The 21,917-nt window shown below is 46.0% G+C and overlaps 1 protein-coding gene across 1 annotated transcript in view; it reads left to right on the forward strand.

Annotated features, from left to right (window-relative positions):
* ldlrad3 (low density lipoprotein receptor class A domain containing 3) overlaps positions 1-21,917 on the forward strand; it is a 121,209-nt gene that overhangs the window by 48,857 nt on the left and 50,435 nt on the right. The window contains exons 3-4 of the mRNA XM_083655076.1: positions 18,327-18,452; positions 20,759-20,893. Coding sequence (XP_083511202.1) covers positions 18,327-18,452; positions 20,759-20,893 — 261 coding nt within the window. The remainder of the gene's footprint in view (positions 1-18,326; positions 18,453-20,758; positions 20,894-21,917) is intronic.

The raw sequence follows: 21,917 nt of genomic DNA on the forward strand, positions 1-21,917 counted from the left end.
ACTGCCTTTTGGACTTTTTAATAGTGAAATCCCCCTTAGCTACAGAACATCTATTCCCTTGGCGAGCCAGTTAGATGGAGGCATGTTTCTCTGCCCCTTAATCACTTCAACAGCCCTACACTGTGAGCACCTCACCGGAAAACATCATATTCAGATGCATTTTGCATTACTGGAAAGCAGCAGAAAATACACATAAGATATGCCTCATTTGTTCCTTCATGCAAATGATGCTCCCATTTCTTGTAAGCTCAATCAGGTGCACCTCAACTATATACTCGGCTCTAAAATGGTTTCTCCCCCTCTCTCTGTTGCTGGCACAGTATAGCATACTGCTAAAGATAAAGGTACATGATCATAAAGCATCACACCAGCCTCTCTGCTTGTCAGAGGACTATCTTTTTGTTTGTTGTCGTCTATATTCTTCGCTGTGGCATAAGCGGGTCTTATTATCCTCAAATAGATAGCTCAGTGTCACTCGATATCTCCCCAGACTCCCTGCTCTATTGGGGCCTCTGCAAGGACGGACGGACAGACAGACAGACAGACACACAGACAGACACGCAGAAAGACAGACAGACAGGCAGACAGGCAGACAGACAGACAGACAGACAGACACACAGACAGACAGACAGACAGACAGACAGACAGACAGACAGACACAGAGAGACAGACACACAGACAGGCAGACAGACAGACAGCCTTAGGTGGCTCAGAGTGGAGGAGAGGGTTTCTCAGATCAAACTGTGCATGGTTTTCAGGATTTTTAAACGGGAGGCTCCTCGCTACCTCTCTGACTACTTCTGTAAAGTCAGTGATGTACATGGCTACTCCACAAGAGGAAGCACTGCCAACATTGTTCCGCCAAAATTTAAATCTTTAAAGGGTAAATGTACCTTCTCTTATTCAGCAGCTATTTTATGGAACAAACTCCCTGAGAGTATAAAGACCCTTAATTCCAGGTTTTCTTTTAAGCTCGCCTTGAAAAAATGGCTGGTTGGTTCCCAAATGGGTTCCTAACCTTTTATTTTCTTCTGTCTCCTGTATGCTCGCAGTTTTTAAACCCATGGTAGGTCTTTGATTTATTATATGAGCTGGTCTCTCTTTTTATTTATTGATTGGTGCATTTTTGTTGTTCATTCATTCAATGACTGATCAGTCATTGAGTGTATGGCTGTGTTGTTTAATGGTTTTTTTTGTTTGTTTATGTTGCCCGCGCACACACGCGCTCATACCTGCACACATACATTCACTCCACTTGTCCCATACAAAGGACCACAATGGAAACAAGCCCTTGGGCTTTATTGTGTTTCATTCCTTTTGATCAATATTGTTTTGTTGTATTGTCTTGCACAATTCTGCTTTTATTGAATCAATAAAGATATCAATCAATCAATCAAAACAGGCAGACAGACAGACAGACAGACAGACAGACACACAGACAGACAGACAGACAGACAGACAGACAGACAGACAGACACACAGACAGACAGACACACAGACAGACACGCAGACAGACAGACAGACAGACAGACAGACACACAGACAGACACAGACAGACAGACAGACAGACAGACACACAGACAGACAGACAGACAGACACACAGACAGACAGACAGACAGACACACAGACAGACAGACAGACAGACAGACACACAGACAGACAGACAGACAGACAGACACACAGACAGACAGACAGACAGACAGACAGACAGACAGACAGACACACAGACACACAGACAGACAGACAGACAGACACACAGACAGACAGACAGACAGACACACAGACACACAGACAGACAGACAGACAGACAGACAGACAGACAGACAGACAGACAGACAGATGGAGGGGGTGTAAGACATGTGGGAGGGAGGCTCATTAGAGCAACAGTTCCGTCTGGGTGTTTATTATCACCATCTGCAAACTTGAAGTCTGCAACGCCGGGATCTCTGCAAGTAGAATCATAATTAACCCCCCACTCAAAACGTGTCCCACTTTGTAGTCACACAGTTCCTTGAGCTGAGCAGGACGGTCGATTTGCTAAATTGACAGACTGAAAGTGTTGACTCGGATGTAGTCGCCCGGTGTCGCTGAGCGACATATAGTGTTTGAATGTAATCTCCTCAGCACACAGTCTCACGTCATATAGTGGTGAAACATTGATATTACACTGACCTGCGTTACCTTTACATAGCTACAGTAAGTGGGGACTGACACATGGGATCTGGTGCCGTATACTCACCATCTTTTGCAGTCTACCATGGAGGCAGACTGCTGTTGACCAACCACACCGCAGGATATTACATTTCCTCCCATCTGTAATATGAGCCGCTGGCTTCTGTCAAGAGCTTGTTTTCCGCCAACCTATTTGTCTGTCCCTCCATTTGGGTGGACCATTACAAACCGCTGGTCCACCATTATGGACCACTCTTCCATTATGTGTCTATTTCTAAGTGGCTAGAATGAGGCTGAATCATTATTGCTTTTACACTTTAGGCTTTAGGCAACGCTCGTGTTTCTGTCTCTTCTGTCGCCATTGTGTGACGTCGCGTGTGTATGTTAATGCAATATCACATCAACTGATCTGGCACGTCTTTTGCTCTCGGACCAGAGTGGCCATGTTTGCCATGTACATTCCCCCCAGAGGACAGATGTAGTTAGTGCGTATCCTCCTCCTCTAAGGCGAGGCAGATTGTGCTGATGTGGGTGTCTCTGATCCGAGCAGCACTACTCAGGCAGAGCCCGAGGTAAAGGTCATATTCAGTGACATCTCCCTAGTGTCTCATTACTGAGATTTATTTCATCCCCCCACGTGTAGTCAAAGGGGAAATGGACTGAGTACAAGCCAATTTGCACTTAAAAACTATTTTTTGCTAATTTATACACCCACAAAGATCCATGTTATTTTTGCTGGCAGACTCATACACAAACTCACAAGCACATGTGCTCACAAACCCACCCACTCGTGAACCCGCAAAGACCTTCTGGTCTTCGTTCTTCTGTCTCTGCTTCTTCTCCTCTCCCTGCTCTTCTTGACCTGGCTATATTCCATCCCAGCAGCGGGTGAAGGAGTTCAGGAAGGAAGAGCCGTGCAAACCTGGTCTGCATTGGCTTCCCTCTGTGTTTTATTTATTTACTTATGTATTTATTGTAGCTGCGTCCCAGGCCGTTCCGCTCGATGGGCCGGAGTACGTCTCTCACCGGTCAGAGAGTTTATTCACCTCGAAAAGACCGGCTTCTCTCCCTGCCTCCTGGGCCCCGCTGCTCCTCTCCGTTTGTTTGTTTGCCGCCTCCCGTCCAGCACAAGGGTCAGCTTGAGTCATGTCAATACTTTTGCTGGCTCTTAAATAAGAGTCTGGGCAGAGAGGAGGGAGATCATATGTGCAGGCCCAGCCTTATTGCATTGAAAATGTAGCTTAAGTTATAGAGACACTGCATGAAATAGGCCACGCCCATCACTAGGGCTGGCACGGATCACGGATAATCCGTGACCCGTACGGATCAGCCCCCACGGTTCGGAACGCGGTTCGGAACATCAATAGTCCGCGGACCCCCCCCCCCCTTCGTTTCATTTAACGTTTAATGTTAGTGTATGAGAACGCCCAGCACAGCCAGACACAGACAGGCATAATCATGGCAAGCACAATTGAGCTTCCTCATCCCTTGTCGCTGCTGTAAAGTATGTCTGAAGGCTGTGGCTAGTGGCTACTAAAGACAGAGTCACACAAACTTATTTCAACACCTCTGAAAAAGCACAGGAATGCGATCAGCGTGTTGCGCGCTGCACAAGATAACGAGAGCCACAACACACACACACACACACACACACACACACGCGCGCGCACACGTTTCACAAACACATTATCACCGGACGGTGAAATGTTGCCTTAGGACACATAACAACAAAACAACACGTGGGGCCACTGAGTAGCTTAACGTAGCATCAACGTTATATTTCCAGACTGACCTGGTCTGGTCTGTAGGTCTGTACCCGTGTCATGTGACTGGTGCAAGCAACAGCCACGAAGTTAGGCATAGCAGTGCCACCTAAAACAGGAAGTTGGGTCGTTCTGCCTTCAGAGTAAAAGCATACATTGTGTCACTTATGAGAAAAAAATATTTTTTGAGCTGTGCAGGGCAACAAATGGTTAGAGAATTATAATAGTATTAAAAAATCTAATCGAAAATCTAATTTTGAGAGAAAAAATCTGATATATATATTTTTTTGCTGATCCGAAAAATCCGTGATCCGTGGCTCAAAATCCGTCACGCGATCCGATCCGTGGGTTTTCTGATCCGTGCCAGCCCTACCCATCACGGAGGTTAAAGCTCCGTTCATTTCCACACACCAGCGTCATTTTCCTTGAATTAAACGTAGCTAAAAGCTGTTGTGTGGTGGGCTGCGCAGACAACAAATGTAAAGAAATCGCCAGTTAAAGCAGCTACGAGCAAGATTTTCGATTGTTATTAAACAGTATCATTATAATATTGATGCATCACATCTTACCTATAATAGTAGCTGAGACCAAAGCCGTGTGAATCGGAGATTGCTCTCTTGATGATTATAGAGTCTGTGTCTGTACCGGCGGGCCGGATAAACCCGGAAGTGAAACGAAACGGTTTACGGCAGCTGCCTGCCTTCAACCGTTTCGCTCTGCCTAGCAACAGACCATAAACACGGAGAACGCCATGCAGGGGCTTGCTACTCTCGCGAACATCTCTCGTTATATTCTAACAGTTTGTTTGGAAGTAATTTTGTTATTTTTGTGGTTATGGCCGAAGTGGCTGCCGCAAACCGTTTAATTTCACTTCCTGATCTGCCCAGGCCGCAGACAGACTAATCGTCAAGACAACACTGGCCGATTCACTTGGGGTTCAAGCGAGACTACTCAGCGTTGGTCTCGTCTACTATTAGAGGTAAGATGTGATGCATCGATATTAAATTTAGACTGTTTAATAACAATCGAAAATCTTGCTCTTGGCTGCTTTAAAGTTTTTTTGTACTACCGAGGAAAACAAGGAAGCCATTGAGAATTGGCGAGAAGAAAAATGTGGATGTTGCTGTCAATGAAGTAAGTTGGAGTGTTCATCTTCTGTACAGTATATACGATCTTTTTGTGCAAGACCCGACCATGCACGCGACATAGGAGAACGCCAGGATTGGACGGGAGTTTGTGTTTCCCCCCCGTTTTGGGCGTGGTTTCTGAATGATGACGCGCTCCGCAGTGTCTCTATTGTATTATTGTCCTACCGTGTTAGGCCAGGACCCCCTACAGATTGTGTTTGTGTTCAGTTCAACTTTTTATGGAGTGTAACAACCTCTGCTTTTCTCTGCATGAATCTCAGATGAAAACATGTCTGGAGTGAGTAATGTACACTACAGCAGTGATTCCCAACCTGTGGGCCGCGGCCCCCTGGTGGGCCGCGAAGGTATTGCAAGTGGGCCGCCAAATCATTTCCAAAAAAGTATGATTTTTGAAAAAAAAAAAAAAAAAATTTTTTTTTAATTTTTTTGGAAAGATTTTGAAAAATCATACTTGAAAAAGTATGATTTTTGTTTCTTTGATGTTATTGCTTTTGCTTGAATTGAAGTTTCATCTTTACATCATCTTTATATTGGGTTTGTGTTTATTTGTAACCCTATCGATTTAATGGGCTTTCTTCTGATATTTGGATTTTGTTTGGATCTGATATTGGATGTCAAATTGTTATGAGAATGCATTTTTCCATTGTTGAAGGATACCGTTATTTATTAATCATTTGTTAATTAGCCTGTTACAGACAGCCCCTTCATTTCTGACATCTGTGTGGTGCTGATGGACAGCTCCTTGAATGATTGGTGTGTGTGTGTGTGTGTGTGTGTGTGTGTGTGTGTGTGTGTGTGTGTGTGTGTGTCTGTGTGTGTGTGTGTGCGTGTGTGTATGTGTGTGTGTGTGTGGACAGCTCCTTGAAAACTGTAATACTGAAGGTGTTGCAACATGTTACAGGTGCTGTGTTAGTGACTGTGGAGCTTCCCACATGTTTCTCCTGTATTCAGTTCAGTCCTTTATGTTCAATTTTCAATAAAAAAGTGCTCTGAGAACGCATTATATGGCCTTTGTATTTATGGGGTCGGAGGTGGGCCGCGAACATTTTTGAGACATAAAAGTGGGCCCTGAGTTGGAAAAGGTTGGGAACCACTGCACTACAGTATCTGCTCTGAGTCTGTGCATGTTTGTGTGTGTGTGCGTTTCTATGTGTGTATTGTATGCTGGCATGCCCGAGGGGTCTTCAAGGTATGAATCAGAGACAGGCTGCTGACTCATTCCTTACACAAAGAGGTCAAAGGTCACCACCCTGCTCCCTGGCGTCCATGACGATGACCTGGCAGAGTGTTAGGGGGCAAATGTGTGGTCTCTGCGGTGTGTGCCCGGAGCTCCAGAGGAGAGGAGGAGGAGGAGGAGGAGAGCAGTGAGGAGAGCCCACTGAGCTTACTGGGCCTCAGAGCTATAGGATTAGTCTCTTTGCCCTTGTCTGGGCCGGGCATGAGGAGAGAGAGACACAGAGAGAGAGAGAGGAGAGAGATAGAGAAGTACATTTCAAAGAGACGACTGAACCAGCTGTCCTGGAGGCTGTGCTCATGGGCTCTCTGTTCGGATGAATCCATGTACAGTGTTCAGAATCCTAGGTTTAGAAAGTTCTGTGACGTGTGCACTGTGCAAGTTCAACTTTTGCTCAATTTTTGAATAGGAGCACTGACCACAGGGCCAGTGGCTGTAACTCAAATCAAGTTATATGCATGTTTAACAACTGACCTACTGTAAGTGATGTCTATAATATCCCTCTACCTGAACTGTTTGATTTCTATATAGACTGAGATTGTTAGTATTCTGTCCTTCCATCTTCCTCCTCTCTCTCTCTCCCCCTCCCTCTCTCTCTCTCTCTCTCTCTCTCTCTCTGATTAACTGACTTAAGGTACTACTGTAGATATAGAGTATCTCAAAAATAAGACCACATTTCCCAGAAACCTTGTTGCTTCCTGTCACATGCTTTGCACCCCAAAGGAGAAGGGTATTAGCCCTTGATCACAGCAAATAGGCATTCTGGCCAGGTTAAACTAGCATCAAGTTGAAAGTATCCAGTGACAATAGTGGAACTGGAGTAAGGTTGGATATTATTTACAAAGTAAAACAGCTCCCGTTTTGTGTTGTCAACCAATTCCCCTTTGTGTAAAGTGTTCCTTTGTAAAAGAAGCCCCAGCGGCTTGTCTGTGAAATGTGAGCTGGTGTCACACAGCGTGACTGCTGCACAGTGTACAATCCATTCAGCACTGTGACTGCCAATCTGCTCACCAAAGGTCTCCTTTCATTATGCTATTCATACTATCCTCCAACGTTATGTCATCATGACCTATTGATTTATTGACAGCTATTCATACTATCCTCCAACGTTATGTGATCATGACTTATTGATTTATTGACAGCTATTCATACTATCCTCCAACGTTATGTGATCATGACTTATTGATTTATTGACAGCTATTCATACTATCCTCCAACGTTATGTCATCATGACTTATTGATTTATTGACAGCTATTCATACTATCCTCCAACGTTATGTCATCATGACCTATTGATTTATTGACAGCTATTCATACTATCCTCCAACGTTATGTCATCATGACCTATTGATTTATTGACAGCTATTCATACTATCCTCCAACGTTATGTCATCATGACTTATTGATTTATTGACAGCTATTCATACTATCCTCCAACGTTGTGTGATCATGACCTATTGATTTATTGACAGCTATTCATACTATCCTCCAACGTTATGTCATCATGACTTATTGATTTATTGACAGCTATTCATACAGTACTATCCTCCAACGTTATGTGATCATGACCTATTGATTTATTGACAGCTATTCATACTATCCTCCAACGTTATGTGATCATGACTTATTGATTTATTGACAGCTATTCATACTATCCTCCAACGTTATGTCATCATGACTTATTGATTTATTGACAGCTATTCATACTATCCTCCAACGTTATGTGATCATGACTTATTGATTTATTGACAGTTATTCATACTATCCTCCAACGTTATGTGATCATGACTTATTGATTTATTGACAGCTATTCATACTATCCTCCAACGTTATGTCATCATGACTTATTGATTTATTGACAGCTATTCATACTATCCTCCAACGTTATGTCATCATGACCTATTGATTTATTGACAGCTATTCATACTATCCTCCAACGTTATGTGATCATGACTTATTGATTTATTGACAGCTATTCATACTATCCTCCAACGTTATGTCATCATGACCTATTGATTTATTGACAGCTATTCATACTATCCTCCAACGTTATGTCATCATGACCTATTGATTTATTGACAGCTATTCATACTATCCTCCAACGTTATGTCATCATGACTTATTGATTTATTGACAGCTATTCATACTATCCTCCAACGTTATGTCATCATGACCTATTGATTTATTGACAGCTATTCATACTATCCTCCAACGTTATGTCATCATGACCTATTGATTTATTGACAGCTATTCATACTATCCTCCAACGTTATGTCATCATGACCTATTGATTTATTGACAGCTATTCATACTATCCTCCAACGTTGTGTGATCATGACCTATTGATTTATTGACAGCTATTCATACTATCCTCCAACGTTGTGTGATCATGACCTATTGATTTATTGACAGCTATTCATACTATCCTCCAACGTTATGTCATCATGACTTATTGATTTATTGACAGCTATTCATACTATCCTCCAACGTTATGTCATCATGACCTATTGATTTATTGACAGCTATTCATACTATCCTCCAACGTTGTGTGATCATGACCTATTGATTTATTGACAGCTATTCATACTATCCTCCAACGTTATGTCATCATGACCTATTGATTTATTGACAGCTATTCATACTATCCTCCAACGTTGTGTGATCATGACCTATTGATTTATTGACAGCTATTCATACTATCCTCCAACGTTATGTCATCATGACTTATTGATTTATTGACAGCTATTCATACTATCCTCCAACGTTATGTCATCATGACCTATTGATTTATTGACAGCTATTCATACTATCCTCCAACGTTGTGTGATCATGACCTATTGATTTATTGACAGCTATTCATACTATCCTCCAACGTTATGTCATCATGACCTATTGATTTATTGACAGCTATTCATACTATCCTCCAACGTTATGTCATCATGACCTATTGATTTATTGACAGCTATTCATACTATCCTCCAACGTTATGTCATCATGACTTATTGATTTATTGACAGCTATTCATACTATCCTCCAACGTTATGTGATCATGACTTATTGATTTATTGACAGTTATTCATACTATCCTCCAACGTTATGTCATCATGACTTATTGATTTATTGACAGCTATTCATACTATCCTCCAACGTTGTGTGATCATGACTTATTGATTTATTGACAGCTATTCATACTATCCTCCAACGTTATGTCATCATGACTTATTGATTTATTGACAGTTATTCATACTATCCTCCAACGTTATGTCATCATGACTTATTGATTTATTGACAGTTATTCGTGACTTATTGATTTGAAAGGTACTGTTAAAATGCCACACGTTGGAACTTGGACCTTTAATCCGCTCCTTACCTGAGCCCCACAGCACACGGGCCTCAACCAGCATCTGCTCAAACCTTCACTGTTCTTCTCTCCTGTGACCCCACCTCTCTCTCTCTCTCTCTCTCTCTCTCTCTCTCTCTCTCTCTCTCTCTCTTCAAGGAGAGAAGGACACAGTAAGGACAGACAGACAGAGAGGGTGGGGCTTGCATGCTCCCACGGTGGGTGTGGGGGTGGGCTTATTATTTGTGTGTCACTTTGTTTGTTGCTATATAATCACGATGAGGTACACGTTCATTTGAGTTTTCATTGGCCTAATATAACTGTTTATCGATTCTGTTCCCACTTCTCTCCCCACATAATGTAGAGACCAAATAAATGTGGTTGATTTGATTACTGTAATATTATTGTTATTGCTTACTGCAATCACAACCCAGCAAAAGCCTGGAGCAAGTTCAATACTGCTGTGTGTGTGTGTGTGTGTGTGTGTGTGTGTGTGTGTGTGTGTGTGTGTGTGTGTGTGTGTGTGTGTGTGTGTGTGTGTGTGTGTGTGTGTGTGTGTGTGTGTGTCTCTGCGTGCGTGCTGATCTCCCCAATGTACCCATGAGGACTTCAAAAGAGTTGCAAATTGCATATCAACAACAAAGTTATCCTACACAACAGGGTGGAAATGACTAGTGAACTCCTGGGACAGATCGGATATGATTTAGTTATCGAGACTCAAACGCTACTTCACCACACCCACTATGCGGGCAGAGAGGGCTGGCTGAGATTAGGAGTGTGCGTGTGTGTGTGCGTGTGTGTGTGTGTGTGTGTGTGTGTGTGTGTGTGTGTGTGTGATAAGAACAGTGACCAATGCACACAACCAAAAAGAAGCATATACTGCTAGCAGATATCTTTTCTTTCAGCACCAGTGAGAGTCAGAGAGGAGAGAGAGAGAGAGAGAGAGAGAAGCTCTCAGCAGAGGGAGGGGGGCTGTGTGAAGTATTACAGATGTATACGTAAGGGATAATGGATAGTGAGCCGGTGATTACTGGCGAAATAATGACTGACAGGTGATATTGAGCCCGACGCGCAGCGGAGGGCTTAATCATTCACCTGAAGGTCATTATTTCCAGTAATCACCGGCTCACTATACATTATCCCGCTTAGAACACGGCCTACAACTAAATCATTCAATAATCTGACAAAAATAATTATTCAAATAGATTTTTTAATAGCGTTTTTAACGACAAAGCGGTTTCATTCATAATTGGCACACAAGACACCACAGCGGCAACTGGTTGGTCTAATTAGTAGTGTCTTGCTGACAAAAGGCTCTTATCAACTGATTAATCCAGGTGTGGCAGAGCAGCGGTCGGTTGTCGAGAAATAATGACCGGTGAATCTTGTTGATTGACCAATCAGAATCGAGTATTCAAGAGAGCCGTGTTCTAAAGAGATGTAATGACGTGGCTCTCGGGCCAGCTCTAGCTCGTGGAAAAGCAAGCCGGTTCTCAGAAGGTTCTCAATTTGAACCAACTGCGAACCGGCTCCAGCACCAGCCCAGCACCAGCAAACATTCTGCGTTTTCCACGCATGAAAAAAACAACAACCAAGCCTAACCCGACCCGAGCCCAAATGAATTCACCAAGCCCGATCCGGCCAATACACGACATACAGTCTCAGGTCCTGTCGGGTTCTGGTCTGGTTGCCTGATCTCTAGTTTCCAGGGCTTAATAGAAAGGAGCGTGTCTTAGGCCATGTTCACATTACAGGCAAATCCGATTTGCTGATAAAGTCATTAATCATCATTATCTTGATTGGTTTCCCAAATCTGATTTGGGAGTGTGTCCGCACTGCCACAAATCTGATTTTCAAGTCGGATCTGTGTGTCCAGACCTAAATAAACAGCCTATCTGCGTGGGTTGCTATGGTAACGACGTGGGCGTCAGTAAATGCGTACATTGGTGACGTGGTTTTCCTGCGCAGAAGCATTTGATGACGAGTTGCGAGTGACGTTCAAATCAGATTTGGTGGATCTGCGCGTCCGCACTGAAGACACATCAGTCAAAAGCACATTTGAAGCAGATTGGAAACTACCTCCATATGTGGTTTGGGACAAGTGACACAAATCAGACATGGAGCGTCCAGACTCATAAAACCAATCTGGATAAAGTCATTAATAGGTCACTAAAGTTCACAAATCGGATTTGGCCTCCTAGTCAGGAACATGGCCTTAGTTTAAGTCAGTAGTTTCAGCCCAGCTCAGAGAAAAGCTATTTAGAGAACCACAGAGGAGAAGGCAGCTGAGGAGAGGAGAAGAGAGGAGAGAAGAGAACATGGAGCATTAGCAGTGGAGAAGACCAGCCGAGGAAAAGCAGAAGGAAGTTGAACGGGACTGAGAGTCTGCTACGTCCCAGATCAATGCTGGATCAATGCGCTGGGGTAATTAATACCAAGGAACAGGGATGAAATATTGATCAGGGTCTCACACAGGCTCTCTGATTTTGTCTCTTCTCATATCTTTCTCATTCTCCTTTCCTCTCCCACTGTCTACTGTTCTCTGTGATTGATTGCCTCGGTCTTCCCAGCCATGGTCACAAATTAGGAACACTGATTGCGCTGAAATCTACAAAGGAATACAAAATGCTATCTTGTCATTTTACAACGCAGTGTGAGGTGCAGCCAGTTCAAACAAGGCAATTTAAGAGACACGTTACGTTCTGTGATGAATATTGCAACAGGGTTATTATCTGAAAGATCTATCGCTCACTGCTTTTTCAGCAGCACATGTCCCCGCTGCTCTCTCTCTCTCTCTCTCTCTCTCTCTCTCTCTCTCTCTCTCTCTCTCTCTCTCTCTCTCTCTCCCCCTCTTCCCCCAGAAGTTGTCGACAAAGGCAGCCAGATTGTTAGGGAAGATGTTTCCATAATTGATATTTTGCACATGTGCCTGCCTGGTGGATTCCTCCTTCTTTGCTCTGAAGGTTGCTGGCCTTGCAGAATACCAGGGGTCCATTATTGTTTGGCCAGAGAGATGGAGGCAGCTGTGTAATGTGGCCGTGCCTCTTCCTGCACACACAGGCTTATTGTATTGCACTGTAGTGGACCGGGCCCGGGCCCGGGCTCGCACACACAGGCTTATTGTATTGCACTGTAGTGGACCGGGCCCGGGCCCGGGCTCGCTCAAATGCCCACATTGATTAGTTTGATCCCCCGGCCTTCTTCCAGACTGGCCCACGACTACCTCTGCCCTTCTTGCTTTCACCCTGACTCCATTACCTATCGATTTCCTTCCTTCACAAATGCTCGAGCAAGGTCAGAGAATCCTTTCAAATCCTCAACTGTCGTCTGCACTCTCTCTCTCTCCTGCTGTCTGTCCCTCTCTCTGTCTCTCTCCTGCTGTCTGTCCCTCTCTCTGTCTCTCCTGCTGTCTGTCCCTATCTCTCTCCTGATGTCTGTCCCTCTCTCTCTCTCTCTCCTGATGTCTGTCCCTCTCTCTCTCTCTCCTGCTGTCTGTCCCTCTCTCTCTCTCCTGTTGTCTGTCCCCCTCTCTCTCTCTCTCTTTCTCCTGCTGTCTGTCCCTCTCTCTGTCTCTCTCCTGCTGTCTGTCCCTCTCTCTGTCTCTCTCTCCTGCTGTCTGTCCCTATCTCTCTCCTGATGTCTGTCCCTCTCTCTCTCTCTCTCTCCTGCTGTCTGTCCCTCTCTCTCTCTCTCTCCTGTTGTCTGTCCCCCTCTCTCTCTCTCTCTCTCTCTCTCTCCTGCTGTCTGTCCCTCTCTCTGTCTCTCTCTCCTGCTGTCTGTCCCTCTCTCTCTCCTGCTGTCTGTCCCTCTCTCTATCTCTCTCTCTCCTGCTGTCTGTCCCTCTCTCTCTCCTGCTGTCTGTCCCTCTCTCTATCTCTCTCTCTCCTGCTGTCTGTCCCTCTCTCTCTCTCTCTCTCCTGTTGTCTGTCCCCCTCTCTCTCTCTCTCCTGCTGTCTGTCCCTCTCTCTCTCCTGTTGTCTGTCCCTCTCTCTCTCTCCTGCTGTCTGTCCCTCTCTCTCTCTCCTGTTGTCTGTCCCTCTCTCTATCTCTCTCTCTCTCTCTCTCTCTCTCTCTATCCTGCTGTCTGTCCCTCTCTCTCTCTCTCTCCTGTTGTCGGTCTCTCTCTCTCTCGCTCTTTCTCTCCTGCTGTCTGTCCCTCTCTCTTTCTCTCCTGCTGTCTATCCCTCTCTCTCTCTCTCTCCTGCTGTCTCTGGCTATATAAATGCAGGCCATCTCTCTCTCTCCTGCTGTCTGTCCCTCTCTCTCTCTCTCTCCTGCTGTCTCTGGCTATATAAATGCAGGCCATCTCTCTCTCTCTCTCCTGCTGTCTGTCCCTCTCTCTCTCTCTCTCACTCTCCTGCTGTCTGTCCCTCTCTCTCTCTCTCTCTCTCTCTCTCCTGTTTTCTTTATTGGTTCTTCTCCTTCTCTTCCTCTCTCTAGTCCTTGTCCTGCACGTGTCTCTCCTCACTGTCTGGCTCGTGCATGCCCGTCACGTCTCAGCCTACCTGTGCTGAACAGGTTCTGCTCTCCTCTGGGGAGCAGTGATGAGAGGGGCGTTGAGGTGGATCTGGGGGACAAAGAGGTTCTGTTGGCAACAGGAGTTGTGCTGTTGGATTGTGCTTCTCAGGAATGCTGAGGCCACTGGGGAGTTACACAGAGGGAACAAGAGACAAATAATAGTGTGCTATTTCAACTCCATGATCTGCTATCAAAGCGTTTCATCCAAAGCCGGGAATTTCCAAAGTGCTGCCGTCCTTGGCCTTGATTTTAAATGCTTGAAATATCAGACTTTGAAAGGAAGGGGGGGGGGGGGGGGGGGGGGGGGGGGGGGGAGGGGGGGGGGGGGTAATTTAATTGAACCGAAAAATTAAAAAGAAATTGTCCTTGAAATATGAGAAACATATGGTTTTATATGGGGGGTGGGGTGCTTGGGTTCCTGTTTGAGTGGGGGGGGGGGGGGGGGGGGGGGGTGGGCGTGGGGGGGGGGTCCTGTTTGTGTTGTGTGCCTATAGTTGTGTTAGAGATATTAGAGATATAATGATGACTGTGTGTGTGTGTGTGTGTGTGCGTGTGCGTGCGTGCGTGCGTCTGTACAGTATGCGTGTCTCCCTCTCCCCTCAGTGTGATGCAGCCATGTGTTTCCGCTGGTGATAATCATACACCAGGAATCAGCTTGCCTGCTACCTCGTACTTTACCTCAGGAATCAGCTTGCCTGCTACCTCGCTCTTTACCTCAGGAATCAGCTTGCCTACTACCTCGTTCTTTACCTCAGGAATCAGCTTGCCTGCTACCTCGTACTTTACCTCAGGAATCAGCTTGCCTGCTACCTCGTACTTTACCTCAGGAATCAGCTTGCCTGCTACCTCGTACTTTACCTCAGGAATCAGCTTGCCTACTACCTCGTTCTTTACCTCAGGAATCAGCTTGCCTGCTACCTCGCTCTTTACCTCAGGAATCAGCTTGCCTCCTACCTCGTACTTTACCTCAGGAATCAGCTTACCTGCTACCTCGTTCGTTTTCATTTGCGCTGCTCAGGTGAACATGGAAATAAATTTGGAAGCCATTCAACATCCTGCCTGCTTCTTGTAAACATAATTTAGCTATTTCGGCTCAGGGAGGAGAAGAAAATCTGGCGCAGAACTAAAGCGATTCAAACACAGAGACGGCAAGCGTGACAGAGGGATGGAGTTGGGGGGGGGGTTGAAGTGTAAGGCAGAGGAGTGGAAATTAATCAACATTACTTGGATCAACAACAGTACTTAACTTTGGACGGAAAAGTGCTGGAGGTGGGAGAACAAGAGGACACCTTCACGGAAGGATTAACGAGGGAAATTTAATAACTGCGGTCTAAGTTTGTGTTTTTAAAGTCTCTCTCCTCGTCTTTTCCAGCCCAAACTGGCTCAGTGCTAATGAATTCTGATTGGCTTTCATGTTGTGAAAACCCTGCTCTTAAAGCTGTGAAGGGCGACACTACCACAAGCGCCGCTAAGCACATTAGCTCCATCCTTGCAGCCGGTGCCGGTCCCTCCAGTCACGTGACCGGTCCCTCCAGTCACGTGAACGGTCCCTCCAGTCACGTGACCGGTCCCTCCAGTCACGTGACCGGTCCCTCCAGTCACGTGACCTTTGAGCTTATTGCTGCAAGCGCCAGCAGCACAGGGTCAGATGAGGCCTGTCAGCAGTATAGTGGCTGCAGGGAGGATTCACAGGAGGAAGCAATGGGGGATAGCAAGTCCAGACTGGAGCCATATCAACAGAGAGCCAGAAAGTTGTATTTCACTACAACCGATAAGAAAGCCAATATGTGTCCGAAAGACCGGAACAGTTTTCATTATTTCCCCCCAACCAGCGGCAGAGAAAAGACGTGGGAAGCTGAGGGAAAAAATCGAGGTAGCAAGAAATGTAAAATAATATAGGAAAAAAAACTTTTGCAATCCTCGCTGTTTTTGTGAGCAGGCGGATTTCAATGTACTCCTCGGCGGAGGCGGCGTGCGTTGGTATCTTTTCCCTTTTATGAGTTGCTACAGCTCAAAGCTACAGTATGTCTCTTTCTCTCCCTGCAGGCTAATGAATGTGATATAGCATGCAGCACAATGGGCTTAGGGGGCAGTGAGAGCTTCTAGCTGTCCAGGTCAACAAAGGCTTCCCGGGCTGTACTGTACTGTACTGTACTGTACTGTACTGTACTGTACGCACACAGACCAGGAACTGCTCAGCTCCTCCTCCTCCCGCGTTCAGCCCATTACGTTTCATCCTGGAGACGCCGGGCGCTTCAAACCCTCGGCGGGTGTTCTGCCTCCCCCTCCAGCCTCGCTACACCCAAGCACCGCAGCTTGAAAGAGCTCATAAATCAGCCCACCACAATATATAGTGAGGGAAGGGGGGGGGGGGGGGGGGGGGTGCGCGCCCCTGGCATTGATATGGCACAATGCCAACCCATGGGCAGGCCAATTCCACCCCTTTTGTATTCAGTACGGGGAAACACAGAAAGATTGTTTGGTGTTGGCTGTGAGACGTCTAGTGCTCACTCCTAACCCGTCCCTGTGTGTGTGTGTGCGCGCGCGCCTGTGTGTGTGTGTGCGCGCGCGCCTGTGTGTGTGTGTGTGTGTGTGTGTGGGCGGGCTGTTGTGTTCTTTGTTTGTTACCCTGTTTAAAATGTTTACAATGCAATCAGCGGCCCACACTGGCGTTAACTCCTCGCTCCTATTTAACCGCTATCATAACGACGCCTAAGCTGTAATTGGTAGCTTCAGACAGAGGGGCAGCTCTGGCACAATGCCAACGCCTCACAAGTTTTTAAGCTTTTTGTATTATAATGCAAAGCGCCCCGAGCCTATAATCCACGAGCGTTTGAAGGAAAGCTAAAGTGGAGAAACGGAGAGGTCTGAGAGAGACGACGACGACGGGCCTATTTCACACATGGTTTTCTTACCCTGTAAACAGCGATGACTCCACTGCAAATTCTCCTCTTATTTCAGTATCAGGCTTCGGCAGTCTAAGTTAGCAGGGGAAGCAACTAAGCGAGGGCCTTTCTTCTGGGATGTCTTTGCTTGCATCTACAGTCGCCCAGCCGGGGGAAGATCAATGTGTTTGAGCTCAGACTAGGGCTTAGTGCTAAACGGAGGACGCTGGGCATTGATGTTGCGGAGGCTCGTCAGTCAGGCCCAGGCCTAGGCCTCTCCCGGGAGATAAGTCCTGTGGCCTGCTTAGGCTGATCGATGGCAGCATCATTACAAGCACTCTTCCACACCGCTTGCTCTCTTTGTCTTTGTCATGAACTTGTTTTCTTCTTATTTGTGGTTCTTGTCCCTCCATAGTTTGTCGTCCTACTTGAAAAAGAAAGTGAAGATAAGTGTTACAGAACAAAATTGACTGATGAATTCACTGGACTTTAGCACAAGAGCTGTTTGCCTGTACAGAAGAGTTCCATCCGTTCTTAACATATAATACTGTAGGTTAATAAATACACAGGTGGATAAACTAAGGTCAGTAGTTTACCCATCTTGTTTCCCCTCATTGATACAGTTGATCTGAATATAGATGATTCAACTATTTGCCTCATTTCAAAGAGGAAACTGCGTTTACTTTCCCAAAGACGATGGGATTCAAGCAAGACGGCCCAACTTCAACTCACTTCCTGTCATTTTGTCACGTGGGTTTTGCCCATGATTTTCCACGGACACGCCCACCTAGGAGACTTTCGGCAGGTCTGAGTCAATGGTTGACCACGCCCATTTAGGAGACTTGCTGCTACCATTTGTCAGAATTGGCTGACCCATCTATAGTAATATAATATCTATGACTTTACCCTCCACTACGCCCCTGGTTGGTGTCTGTTTGTACACTTACCTTCACTAGAAGGTAAGAAGAATCTTTGAGCCAACGCAGACTTTTAGAGCTTGAGTTAGCTGGCCGCACTGATAGATCCCTCTCTTCCCTGTCACAGCCAAGGCTCCATTCCATCATGAAGCACACTGAGAGTTGCTGCATCATCTCCCCCATCGCCCATAACCTAATCCATTGTTATGCTCTTTCTCCCCGCTTTCCCCTCCCTCCATCTCTCTCTCTCTCCCTCCATCTCTCTCTCTCTCTCTCTCTCTATCTCTCTCCCTCCATCTCTGTCTCTCTCCCTCCATCTCTCTCTCTCTCTATCTCTCTCTCTCTCAGCTAAGGTCAAGTCGAAGTGCGCGCCCACATTCTTCGCCTGTGCTAATGGCATCCACTGCATCATCGGACGCTTCCGCTGTAACGGCTTCAGCGACTGTCCTGACGGGAGTGACGAGGAGAACTGCAGTGAGTCTCCCACGGCAACCGCATCCCATAATAACTCTCTGACTCACTCCATCGTCACCACAAGTCATACTGTATTCTGTGAGATGCTGTCCCCTAATTGTAGTGATGGATATTCTAGCAAATGGTCCTTACAGCAGACGGGTGGGTGGGGGGGTCTATGTTTCTTTGTTTAGTTTTGCTTGAAAAGTCTACACAGACACATGTGGGACAGTGGAATCACTCAGGTGTGTATTATCAAGGGCTTTGACCCCCCTCCCCTCCCCCTGGTCCTGGTCTTTGTATTGTAGTGGGCCGGTCCTGGTCTTTGTTTTGTAGTGGGCCGGTCCTGGTCTTTGTATTGCAGTGGGGCAACTTGGAACATCCAGTCAGTCTCCATCCTCAGAGGTGCTGTTCCTAGCCTGCAGCGGCCCATGGTCACAAATCTCATCTGGGCATTTTAAAGGGAGATTTGCTGTGTCACCGCTGTGGAATTGTCTGGATCTTCTCACAAGATAATTCTGCCTCATTTGGCAGAAGATAATAATAATAATTTATTTATTTTATATAGCGCTTTTCAAAACCCAAAGATGCTTAACAGTAAAACAAAAGACAAGCAACTGGCAACAGAAACAGGCAACAGGCAACAGATACAGGCAACAGATACAGGCAACAGGTACAAATAACAGTGGCGGTTCAGGGCAAGGTTGTATGGAGAAGCAGAGGAGAGGAAGAGAACAGGAGGGAGGGGGAAGGAGGGGGGGGCAGAGGGTGATGGTTTGGAGGAGGTGGTCAGGTGTAGGGGAGGTTGTAAGCTTGGGAGAACAGATAGGTTTTAAGTCGGGTTTTGAAAGTGGGGAGTGAGGGAGAGAGATAGGTCAGATAGAACAAAGGCCAACCAGAACATGTGCTAAAAGAGAAATAAATGGCAGTGTTCGGCGGGATTTCTTGATGTTTTCCTCTCTGTTGAGTTTCAGATTGATTTGTATCAAACTCCCCAGATCAGATGCTCTGATCTGCTTTCACAGTGATGTGCTGTATTTAATTTTTCATTGCGTCTCTAAAAATCCCTCTGAACATATAATGCTCATGTTTTTCTCTCAAATTGGATCGCATCAAAGTGTTTCAGTTTGGATGGGACCAATTATCCCAAACTAAACTTGTGCTTTTTTGAAGTTTCTTTGGATTTTCCTCCCATTTTCTCCCCAATTGTACTTGTCCAATCCCCCCTGCTGTCCAAGTTGTTGCTTCCAAAACAAACCTCAAACAAATTGTGCAAACCAAATTTTAGATAGTTAGGAATTAGGAAGCCATTTTAGTTAGGTATTGTATTTGTAATATTTTAGGTAGGTAGGTATATGACTGGTATTTTAGATAGGTAGGAAGCCATTTTTAGTTAGGTGTTTGTATTTGGAATCATATGTTTATTTGCACTATCTATGTCTTAACTTGTACATGTGTGTTTTATGTTCTATGTCTTTATGTTTTATGGTGTGCTGACTGTGCACAATGTATCTCGATGGGAAGAGAAGCCAAAGAAAAATTTCCACCATGGTGGACAATAAAGTATCAAATCAAATCAAACTGTGACAATAGACTTTATTCGATTGACGTCACTCACGTACGGGCACGCCCACTGCCGCCATCTTGTTGACATAGCGCAGCAGCTTTAAGTGACAGCCTATGTAAGAGCAGCGTTTATAGGAAGCTAGCCGCCGTTAGCGTTACCTGTATCGTTCCAATTGTGTTCGGATGGTGACCTGCGTTACACACGCGGCTGTAGTAATGACAGCAATAAAGTCCCCGTGGTTTGTTTCTATCTCTACCGTCCACAGACGTGAAGGGAGCGAGACGGAGGATACGTCAGCAGCACAGGAGATGTGTGGATAGTTGGGAGAGACAGGTGAAACTTTCTGACAGCTCCTCACAGCAAAGTCTGTTCACCTCGTTTTTTCTTTTGTTTATTATTACAGGCATTAACGGCAGCATACAAACAACAACTCTGTTTTTTTTATTGCTGTCATCACTATCGCTATTTTGTAATGGAACAGAAACGACAATAAGGCCGTTACTATAGTTGTCACCTGCAGGACGGTATGTCAACAATATGGCGCTGCCCGGGGTTAGCGAATAAGGTCTATAGAATGTTAGTTTGCTTTCTAAACATTCACTTATGCACTGAAGTTGGTGTCTGTGCTTAAAGCAAAAATGTATTGTCCAGATCTTTGGGGGAAATCACTTGCACATGTGCTCTTGTTTCCCAGGTAACTTTGACCTGTTGACCTCTGACTGCAACTGCCATGACCTCTAACCTGTGCCCTCTACCCCAGCAGGTAACCCGTTGGTGTGCTCAGAGGCTCGCTTCAAGTGTCGAAATGGCCGCTGTGTGGACCGCAGCTTCCTGTGTAACGGCCAGGACAACTGTCAGGACAACAGTGACGAGGAGCACTGCCTGACCACAGCAGGTACGCCACTGAGTCACACACATGATGTAGACAAGCGCAAATACCTTGAAGCCCATGGCGCAGTGGTGTGGCCGTTCAGCCTTATGGCACTTTAGGCAATGTTTTTTGGGGTACCTCAACAACACGGCTAATTGTTTTCAACATGGTACTAAACCTAGTCTGGGCACCTTCCACCCCGCTTTTTGTCATGGGGGCGTAAACCCCGGACCCAGAATTAACACCGGATGGCAATGCGCCTAACAACGTCTTTGTTGCCGTTAGCTTGACGCGGTGATGTTACCTAAACTAGAGTGTGATCAAAACAAAGCTAGCCTTACATAAAACAAAACGTTTATGCAATATGGCATCTCCGCCACCACCGCCTGACACACCGGTCAAAACGGTGAAAGAGGATTCTGATACTTGGGTCAAATTGTCAAGTTAACGTGAAAGTTGGCGAGCTAGAAACGCTGCCATCCGGTCTAGGGCGGGCTCTAGGCGGGAACCAGTAGGGTGACAAAATCAATTGTGGGCGGGAGCCAGGCTCTTTCTCGCCGAGAAGAGCCTGGTGACGCGAGGTTAACTAAACCTACCCTAACTTTAAGCCACCCACATCCCCCCAGCCACTCCCCCTGCCCACCCCTTGAACTCTGACTCTCTACAACCTGCCTATCCCTATGGCCCCTTTTCCCTAGTCCCGCCACCTCTCCTGACCATGTGCCTCTCCCACCACCCACATACACCTAGCCACTCCCCCTACCCACCGCTCGAATCCCAACTCTGTATGAGCATCCTATCCTGAGCTACGGCCCCTCTTCCCTAGCCCCGCCCCTTTCCTGACCACGCCCCCCCCCCCCCCCCCCCCCCCCCCCCCCCCCCTCCCACACCCACATTCCCTTAGCCACTCCCCCTACACACCCCTTGAACCCTGACTCTCTATACCAATACAGATCAGAAATCAGTCAGGGATTGCAATTGCCATTTTTAACAATTTGATTTGGCAACTATTTTCAACCGTAAATATTTAAATGAACCACCAGCTAAC

Source organism: Poromitra crassiceps, assembly GCF_964638095.1.
Source record: "Poromitra crassiceps genome assembly, chromosome: 18".
Taxonomy (NCBI): Eukaryota; Metazoa; Chordata; class Actinopteri; order Beryciformes; family Melamphaidae; genus Poromitra; species Poromitra crassiceps.